The 10,810-nt window shown below is 41.1% G+C and overlaps 1 protein-coding gene across 4 annotated transcripts in view; it reads right to left on the bottom strand.

The window, feature by feature from the left end:
• The window catches only part of fam168a (family with sequence similarity 168 member A), a 128,776-nt gene that overhangs the window by 81,233 nt on the left and 36,733 nt on the right, over window positions 1-10,810 (bottom strand). For all 4 annotated transcript variants that reach the window (XM_048597638.1, XM_048597636.1, XM_048597637.1 and 1 more), the window contains exon 2: window positions 4,818-4,905. In XM_048597638.1, the coding sequence (XP_048453595.1) occupies window positions 4,818-4,887 (70 nt within the window). In that variant the 5' untranslated portion in view covers window positions 4,888-4,905. The remainder of the gene's footprint in view (window positions 1-4,817; window positions 4,906-10,810) is intronic.

The raw sequence follows: 10,810 nt of genomic DNA, 5'->3' as shown, positions 1-10,810 counted from the left end.
CCCTACACACTTCAGAATTCCAGTCATTGTGAATTCAGGTAATACATTGCATTTTCATTCTTTCTGCCAAACATGACATTTTCCCACAATATATTTTATCTTCCAATTTTTTTGTCCACTGCTTAACCTATATTAGTCTGCATCCTTGCTGTCATCTTCATAACATGCTTTCCTATCTTTCACTGTCTCATCTGCAATTTAGTCATCATGCCTATGCCCCCTCATTGATGTCAGTGATATAAATTGTAACAAGTTGCAAGCCCAGCACAGACCCCCGCAGGACCCCAATCATGACAAATCTAGAGAAAAACCATTTATACATATTACTTTCTGTTAGCTGGCCAATCTTCTGAGTATGCTAGTATGTTACCCTTTACAAAATGAGCTCTTACTTTGCCACAACACCTTTATGTTCAACCTTATCAAATGCCCTCTAGAAATTCAAGTACAGTACATAAATCAGCTTCCCTTTATCTATAGTACAGGTTACTCCTTCACAGAATTGATTAAACATAATCATCCTTTTGCAAAATCATGCTAATTTATCTTCATTACCTTGGGTTTTTCCAAGTACCCAATTATAAACTCTTGAAGGATCAATTCTAACTACTTCACCACAACAGATAAAGTTAACTGGCCTATGGTTACCTGTTTTCTGCCTATCTCCTTTCTATTGCTACGTTCTGGACGGATGGACCCTTTCCAGTACCTAGCAAATTTGGGAAAATTGAACCAAGGAAGAGGGAAAGCTATGTGTAAGGGGCACCTTCTTTCAGAGCAAACCATGAAACAAGGTACAAGCTGGATGGTTCTCCTGCATCGTCAATCAACAGAAAGCTATGTTCACTCGCCAAGGAATCTATCAACAAGTTATTATGCTGAGTGCTCCTGAACACAGGCAACTAGTCATAATTGAAAACTAATCAAGATCGTATCTCTGGGCAAAACTGCTGAGACATATCCACAGAGCCAATGTGTCTAGCATTCCCCCAACTATTTTAATAAGTCAATTTATGATATAACTGTAATGAATTCCAGCAATTCATTTTTTTCAAACAAAAAGTACATCATTATCCACAAATTCTTGATTTAAAGTCAGCACAAATGCCTATTATTTTAGTTTAAAAAAGTAAAGATGGTTTTTACAGTTATCCTGGAGGCAGTACAATAAAGATTCACTAGATTGGTTCAAGGGATGATGGAGTTGTCCTGTGATGACAGATTGAATAATTTGGGGTCTGTGCTCTTTGGAGTTTAAGAATAAATAGTAATCTTATTAACACCTACAGCAGACTCCTGCTCTTTGACTACAGCTCCGTCTTCAACACCATTATCCCCTCCAGACTGATCTCAAAACTGCACGATCTTAATCTCAGCTCTGCCCTCTGCAATTGGATCCTCAGCTTTCTGACCATTAGGCTGCAGTAAGGATAGGTGGCTGTACCTCCTCCACAATAACACAATACTGGAGACCCCAGGGATGCGTCCTTAGCCCCCTACCGTACTCCCTGTAAACCTATGACTGTGTTGCCAAATTCCGAACAAACGCCATCTACAAGTTTGCTGACAACACACAGTAGTGGGACGGATAACTAACAACGACCAGTCAAAATACAGAAGGGAGACAGAGAGCTTGGTGACGTAGTGCAATGAAAACAATCTATATCTTAACTGTCTGAATGCAAAACTAAAGAACTGATTATCAACTTTAGAAAGAAAGGAAGAAAACACATCAACAAAACAGAGATTGAGAGAGTGAACAGCATCAAGTTCCTCAGAGTGACAATAACCGACAACCTGTCCTGGACTTTCTAAGTAAATGCGACAGTCAAGAAGGCACAACACCTCTTCCTCCTTAGGCAACTTAGAAAATGTGGCCTGTCCAAAAAGTCCCTCACCAGCTTCTACAGATGCACCATTGAAAGCATACTGTCCGGATGCCTAACGGCCTGGTATGGCAACTGCTCTGCCCAGAAGGTGGCGTGTACGGCCCAGAACATCATGGAAGCCAACCTTCCATCCATGGATTCTATCTACACCAGTCGCTGCCACATTAAGGCGACCAACATCAAAGACCCATCACACCTTGTTAATGACTGCCTAAAGCCTCTTTGGTCAGGCAGAAGATACAGAAACCTGAACACACGCACAAGCAGGTACAGCTTCTTTCCAGCAATTATCAGGCATTATCTGACTCTAGCCTCAAATAACGTTACTTGCAATGTCACCTGTATGCTTCTAAGTCTTTTTGATCTGTACATCCTTTGCTTGCTATGATCTGCACTGCTCATAAACAAGGCTTTTCACTGTATTCCGGTACACGCGATAATAAAATCAAAATCAAAAAACACGTTAAATACGATTCTGAAGCAGCTTTACAGGGTAGATACAGATTCACAGGCGCAGAAGGAGACCATTCAGCCCATCACGCCGAATCAGTTCTCTAAATGAGCATCTTAAATTAGTGCCATTATCCTGCCTTTCTACATAATTTTGCACATTTATCAATTTAATTAAGCATCTAACGCCCAAAGTCAGCATCCAATAACCCCTTGAATACCTCAGTTTAACCTATCCCCACCACACAAACACAGAAAAAAAGGAGCAGGGGTAGACCATTCGGACCTTTGAACCTGCTCTGTCATTAATGATTATGGTTGATCATCCAACTCTTGTTCCTGCTTTTTTTAACCCCCTCAATATCCTTCGATCCCTTTAGGCAGATGTGTTATACGATTTCAACAGAGTTGGATATAATGTTTGTCCTCGATTGCTTTCTACAGTAGGAAATTCCACAGACTCACCACTTGCTGGATGAAGAAATTTCTCCTCAATCCTAAATGTTTTACCCCGTATCCTTAGACTCTCACCCCATGTCCAGGCGGTGCACTCCAAACCTGAACCGGGAAAAAGATTTCTTTTTCTCACACCACATTTTCTCTTTTTGCAAATCAATGTCCTCTCATTCCCAATCCTTCTATGAGCTAAAACAGTTTCTCCCCACCTACTCTACTTAGCCCTTTCATTGCTTTGAAAACTTCTATCAGATCTCCTTAGTCTTTTCTTGGAAGAAAATAGTGCCAATTTCTCCAACCCATTTTCATAATGAAGTGTCTTGTCTCTGGAACTATTCTTGAAAATTTTAACTGCAATTTGTCTAACACAATCACACCCTTCCTGTAGTTGGTACCCAGAACTGTATGCAACACACTAAACAGGGTCTAAGAAAAACGTGTTCTGTATCTGCTATCAGGTAGAGAGCTGGCATCCTGAGGATGCTAGAGCACAAGCAATTTCAGAGTAAGGAGTTAGTTATTTATGACTGAAAAAGAGGGTAAATTGCTTAACTTATAGGTTATGATTCTCTTGAATTCTCTCACGAGAGAGTTATGTGTGCCCATCATTGTGAATATTCACGTGTACAACGGATAATTGATCTCACAGAATCTACGAATAGGAGACAGGGCAGAAATTGCAGGTTAGGTAGATTAGATGGATGGGCAGCACAGTGGCTAGAACCAATGCCATAAGACGCCAGGTTCAATTCCATCCTCAGGCGACTGTCTTCGTGGAGTTTGCACATTCTCCCCATGTCTGCGTGTGTTTCCTCCAAGTGCTCTGGTTTCTTCCCAGAGTCCAAAGACATGCAGGTTAAGCGGACTGCCCACGTTAAATTGCCCATAGTGTCGACGGATATGTACGTTAGGTGAATTAGCGATGGGGAATGCAGGGTTACAGGGATAGGGACGGAGTGGGTCTTGGCGGGATGCTGTTTGGAGGGTTGGTGTGGACTTAAGCCGAAAGGCCTGCTTCCATATTGTGGGGATTCTATGATCAGCCATGATTGTATTGAACGGTGGAATTGACACAAGGATCTGAAGGGTCAACTTTATTTAAGTTTAAACATTTTTAAATCAATCTGTTCAGACTTGTTATGACACTTCTGAAAAAAGTGGAACTTCTGCCACTTCGGCCCCAGAAGACGGGACATTACTGCCACGTTATATTCTTACTATTCTTTTCACCCAGAGGGTGGTTGCAATATGGAACTCACTACCTGAAAGAGTGGCTGAGAAAGAAACTCTCAATAATTAAGCAATTTTTAGGTATTCTCTTGCATCGCTATAGGCCAAGAGGTAGAAAGTGGGATTAAGTGCAATGTTGTCAGATCTTGGTTGACCAAGATAGACAGATTGGCCACATGGCATCCTTCAACTAGGAGTCAATAAATAAAATTCAAAACTATCTTGACCCACACAGCAATCATTCATAACGGCATTGTGGATTCACATACAGCATAATGCAGTGGCTGAAGGCAGGTCACCACCACCATCTCAAGGGTAACAGGGATGGGCAATAAATGCTGGCAACAGCCAGTGATCTCCACATCCCATGAGTGAATTGAGAGAGAGAAATCCAATAACTAAATACTGAATCTAATTACTGTTTGCAGGATCAGCACGGGTTAGCATTCACAAGGCTAAGGAAGTAGTTATAGTTTGGTGTTGAGTTTAATGATCAATTCACTGCAATATCACAAATATGGTCGGCACATATGAAACAGATTTAAGAACGAAAACCAAATTGCCAGCTTAAAGTACTTTTAAGGTGGAACTACAATGGAACTAACATTGATAACACATCTAAGTAAAAGGGCATATACTAAATTGTTCATCTCCACTCTCAAGATTTTAATCACAAGCTTACACATGCAAAATTATTTAGTTTAAACGTTTTTCTTTCAGAATGGAATGCCAACTAAGACTGATGCCTCCTCCAATTAAATAGAAGTATCAACTAAAATAAAGCAGATTTACCTGTGTAAGCCATGTTTTTAGGATTTCCGTAAGGAGTCCCAGGTTGAACGGGGCTGTAAACAGGATTCATGATGGAAGACTAGGAACTCTGAGAAAAGAGAATAACATTTAGACAACTGAAAGAAATTCCTATACACTTTTGTTTACAGCAATCATTAATATGCTGGAGAAATCGTTTTCCATTTGTTTCTATGAAGAGTAACCAGCCACATCATGGATATTAACACAGGCACGCAGGAATTTTTTTTAAGAAAGGCTATAAAGCACTAACAAGTAAATGGGTTAACCATTCAAAAATGCACAATCCTGCCTTTTAAGTATAGAACGTATATGCATGTAACCTACTTTTGCAGTTATTTCCAGAATTGAAACTCAATTACATCAGCAAATATGATGATCCCATTATATCATGAGCAGAAATTCATCTGGATTGTTACAGCTCCACACTTGTCCACTGCAAATTAGTCTAATATCCTTAGTAGGGATGATCTGGATGATCGTTCCATACTACCAATGTCATTCTTCGGGTTACACAGGAAGCAATCTGAGTTTATCCAACCTGTCCACATAACTAAAATCCTCCAGATCAGGCAACATTCTGATAAACCTTCTCTGCACCCTCTCCAAAGCATCCACATACCCTGGTAGTGTGGTGAACAGAACTGCACGCAATAATTCCAAATAAGGCTGTAACATAAAACTTGCCAACTTTTATATTCAATGCCCCAGCCGACGATGGCAAGCATGTCATATGCCTTCTTGACTACCTTACCCATCTGTGTCGCCACTCTCAGGAATCTATGGACCTGTATGCCCAGATCCTTCAATGTCAAAGGTCCTCAGGGTTCTGCTGCTTATGGTATAATTTGCCCCTGAATTTTGTCTTCCAAAATGCATCATTTCACATTTGTCTGGATTAAACTCCATCTGCCACTTCTCTGCAAACTATATCCTGCTGTATCCTTTTGATATCCTCCAAAGGTCTCAGCACTGATCCCTGCAGAGCACCACTAGTTACTCTATTCCAAAAACCACCCTTCCGCCACTGCTCTCTATCTTCTATGACCAAGCCAGTTCTATATCCATCTAGCCAACACACCCCGGATTCCATGAAATTCCACCTTTTGTACCAGCCTGCCATGAGGTATCTTATCAAATGCCTTACTGAAGTCCATGTAGACAACATCCGCTGCCCGTCCTTCAATTGTTCTTGTCACCTCAAAAAACTCCATCAAGTTGGTGAGACATGACCTTCCCTGCACAAACCCACGCTGCCTATCCATTTGCTTCCCAATGCGAATAAATCCTGTCTCAGTATATTCTCCAATAGCTTCCCCAGCACTATCATCAGGCTCACTGGCCTGTAAATACTTGGATTCCCTTCTTAAACAAAGGAAGAAAATTGGCCATTCTCCAGTCCTCTGGAACTTTGCTTGAGACCAAAGAGGATGCAAAGATGTTAAAGCCCGAGCTATTTCCTCCTTTGCCTCCCACAGTATCGTGGGATAGATCCCATCTGGCCCCGGGAACTTGCCTACCATTTCAAGTCACCCAACACTTCTTCCTTCGTGACATGGACCTGCCCGGGAGTATTTACACACGTTTCCCTAACTTCAACATCACTCATGTCCCTCTCTTTTGTGAATACCGATGTAAAGTACTCATTAATGTCTCACCCATTTCCTATGGCTCCACACAACCTCCCTTCTTTATCACTGAGTGGGCCTACTCTTTCCATAGCTATCTTCTTGCCCCTAACATGTGTATAAAATGCCCTGGGATTCTCCTAAACCTTGCTGGCCAAGGACATTTCATGGCCCACTTTAGTCATCCTAACTCCTTGTTTGAGCTCCTTCCTACTTTCTCTATGTACTTCAAGGACTGTGTCCGTTTTTAATTGCCTACACCTTAGGCATGGTACCTTTTTTTGACTAAGCTCAATTTCCCCTCCATCAAGGTTCCCGAATTCTGCCTTTCCTATCCTGCACTTTAATCAACTGGTCTTTAAAAGTCTCCTAGCTGCCAGATGCAGATTTACCCTCAAACAGCTGCTCCCAATCCATATTCTCCAATTCTTGCCCAATTCGGTTATAGTTGGCCTCCCCCCAATTTAACACCTTTATTCAAGGTCCAATCTTGTCCTTATCAATAAGTATCCGAAAACGTACAGAATTATGATCACTATTCCCAAAATGCCCTCCCATTGTAACTTTAATCCACCTGGCTGGGCTCATTTCCCAATACCAGGTCCAGTATAGTCCTCTCCCTCATTGCACTATCCACACACTGTTTCAAAAATCCCTCTTGGACACACCTAACAAACTGGTTCTCATCCAAACCCCCGGCACTAAGGGAATCCCAGTCAATATGGGGGAAGTTAAAATCACCCACCACAACAACCCTGTTATTTTCACGTCTTTCCAGAATCTGACTACATATCTCTTCCTCTACCTCCTATCAGCAGTTGGGAGGTTTGTAGTACAATACCAGCATTGTGACTGCACCCTTGTGAAATACCATTTTGCTTCTTTTGCCTCTATTTAACACCATATTTTTGAGTAAGTTGGTCATTTCTCCTTACAGCTCTTCAATTTTGGTTTGGCATTAATGTTTTTCCAGTTATACTTCTGCAAACATGACTGCAACCCTTGTCTTAAAGGAGCTACATTAATGTAAGATATTGCTCTTCTTGGCAATCACTGTCTGACACTTTAAATTTGTCAATTTTACCTGCAAATCCATTTGTTATTTCAGAACTACAAAGTGGAGTCAATGAGGTATTCAAAAGCAAGGATGAGAATTTGAAAACTTGAAGCTGCTGAACTTTGAGACAACATAAGTCAGCAACTGCACCAGTGGCAGATGAATAGGACTTGGTGAGAGATCAGACACAAGCAGAAAACATTTAGTCCAAGTTTAAGAAAGGTGGAACAGGGAAGGCCAACCAAGAATACATTGGACTAGACAAGCCATGGTATTAACAAAAGTGTCAATGAGGGCTTTAGCAGTAAATGATTTAAGGCAGATGTTATGGAGGCTGAAAATGTCAGTTTTGGTTATCACACAGGTGCCACTATAAATCTCAACAAGGGGTGTCAAATATTACACTAACATCTGATTTAGCCACATAACTGTCAGAGGGTTGGGATCAGTGGCTACCAAATTCGTGGTGGTGATGAAAAAAATGGCTTCAGTATTCCCAATAGTCAGCTGTAGGCCATTTCTATCCACCTGACATTGGATGTCAGGCAAGCACTTCTCTTTCTTTCAAATTGTTAAAGAATGCACTCCGTTTCTTGTAAGGATTCCATTCCATTTTCCCAGTTTCTCCATCTCTGTTGCATCTGCTATGATACCGTACTTCTCAGGTGTGCCTCCAACATGTCACCCTGTCTCACCAAGAAATCTCCCGCCACCATAGTTGAGGGGGTCCTTAACTATTTCCCATATGACTGCCTGCATCCCTTCCTCTTCAAGAACAATGATAGGGTTCCCCTGGTCTTCATTTCCATCCTGCAAATCTCCAGAGGACCTTCCTCTGCCATTTTCGCCATCTGCTACAGAATATCATCAAACACAAGACGTCAGAGTAGAAGTAGGTGATTTGGCCTATTGGATCTGCTCCAACATGCAATGGCATCATGGCTGATCTGATAATCCTCAACTCCAATGTCCTGCCTTTTCCCCATAACCCCTTGATTCCTGTAAAAATCTATCATGACCATGATAGTAACTTAAAATCTAACCACTCAGTCTTGGCAGCCATCTGCAATACAGAATTTCATAGATTTACTAGCCTCAGAGGAAAAAAAAATCCTCATCTGTGTTAAATGGGTGATCCCTTAGACTAAGATTATGCCCTCCAGTTCACAGTATTCCAGCTCTGGTCTTCCTAATGCCTTATATACTTTTAGCAAGGCTTTCTTATTTTTATACTCCATTTTCTTTGAAATAAAGGACGTTAGATTTTTTGTGGACATTGACAGTTTGTGGGGGCGGTGAGATGTGTACAAGGAGAAGGAGTTGCACCTGAACCGGAATAGAACTAGCACCCTTGGAAGGAGATCTGCTAGTGCTGTTGGGGAGAGTTTAAACTAACTTTGCAAGGTGTGTGATCCAGAGAGGATGTTCTGCAGGTGAACATGAATGGTCGAAACTAGAAGAGACAGCAGATGAACATTATAGGCCAGTTAACGTACAAAGGAGTATGGCAAGATTAGATGTTATTCATCAGATCTTGAGCATTAAAATAAATAAGGCAAATGAGTTGAGGGCACAAATTAAAACATATGGACATGATGTCATTGCTCTTACTGAGAAATGGCTGAGGTGGGGGGGGAAGGAATGGCAGCTCAATATTCCAGGTTACAGGGTCTTCAGGTGAGACAAGAGAGGACATAAAACAGGAAGAGCTGTGACAATTTTGATCAGCGAATGTGTCACAGCTTAGAAGTCACCTCAAATGAAGCTAAATGGGTAGAACTTCAAAACCAAAAGGGGAGTAATCTCATGACTAGGAGTGTTCAACAGATTAAGTAACAGTTGGAGAGAAACAGAAGAGCAGATATGAAGGCAAATTTTAGGGAAGTGTAAAAGTAATAGGGTCATGATACTAGGGTATTTCAACTACCACAACATCAGGTGGGGTAGTCTTTGTCTGAAAGGTCTGGAGGGAGTGGAATTTTTAAAATGCTTCCAGAAGAGCTTTTGAAGCCAGTTCGCAGAAACGCCAACAAGAGAGCGGGCAGTCCTGGACTTAATTTTAGGTAACAAAACTGGGCAAGTGGTTGAAGTATCAATGGGACAGCATTTTGCAGACAGCAGTTATAACTTCATTAGATTCAAGATTGTTATGGGAAACGACAAGAATGGGCCTGAAATCAAAGCTCTCAACTAGAGATGGCTGACTTTAATAAGATCAGATACGATCAGGCCATAGAGGATTGGGAACAGATACTTCCAAGTAAATCTGTTACAGAACAGCAGTATTCAAAAAAAAAAATGAAGAGTACAGGATCAACACGTTTCAATAAAGAAAAAGAGTGGAGTAAGCTTCAAATCCTATGAACCCTAGATATCAAGAGTTATACAGCATTGGATTAAGAGAAGCCAGAGGCTTATGGCAGATACCAAGTGCTCAAAACAGCAAAAGTCCTCGAGGATTATAGAATGTGCAAAAGGGAACTTAAAAAAGGGAGTTCTTCTAAAGGGGATATGAAAGGATACTGGCAGGTAAAATAAAGGAAAACTACAAGTTGTTTTACAGGTATATTAAGGGTAAAAAGGATAACCAGGGAAAGAGTAGCGGCCATTAAGGCCCACAGTAGTCAGTAGTAAGTAGTACATGGAGCCAGTGGATGTATGTAGGGTTCTAAATGAATACTTTCGGTCAGAGTTCACTCTTGAGACACAATATGGGTACAGAAATCAGGGAAAAGGTCTGTGATACAATTGAAGAAATTAGCATTGACAAAGAGGTTTTAAATGGTCTGGCAGGCAAAAAGTAGATAAATCTCGAGAGCCTGATGAAACATATCCTAACTTGTTAAGTGAGGCAAGGAAGGGAATCGCAGAGGTGATTGGGTGATACTTGAATGCTAGAGGGGTGATCCATAAGATCATGGATGATACAAAAATTAGTAGTAATTTGTGAAAGATAGTCTTAAACTACAACAGCATGTAGACAGGGTGGTTAGATGGGTTGTGCAGCAGTAAACTGAATTCAATCCAGATAAACGTGAAGTGATGCACTCAAGTAAGACAAACATGGTGAGGGAATACATAATGAATGGTTGAACTTTGGAAAGCAGCAAGGATCAGAGAAGCCTTGGTGTACTTGTCCATCAATTCTGTAAGGTATCAGGACAGGTAGATAAAGTGATTAAGGTAGCATGTGGTATCATCTCTCAATACTGTAACTGTAGCCTGATCAACGTTTTGTGCATTTCCAGCCTAACTTCCTCTATGCCTTGACTAATACAATATTGAGAGAT

This window comes from Rhincodon typus, chromosome 6 (genome assembly GCF_021869965.1).
Source record: "Rhincodon typus isolate 14 chromosome 6, sRhiTyp1.1, whole genome shotgun sequence".
Lineage (NCBI taxonomy): Eukaryota > Metazoa > Chordata > Chondrichthyes > Orectolobiformes > Rhincodontidae > Rhincodon > Rhincodon typus.
The sequence above is the reverse complement of the archived record's forward strand: the minus strand, read 5'-3'. Positions and strand labels throughout refer to the sequence as shown.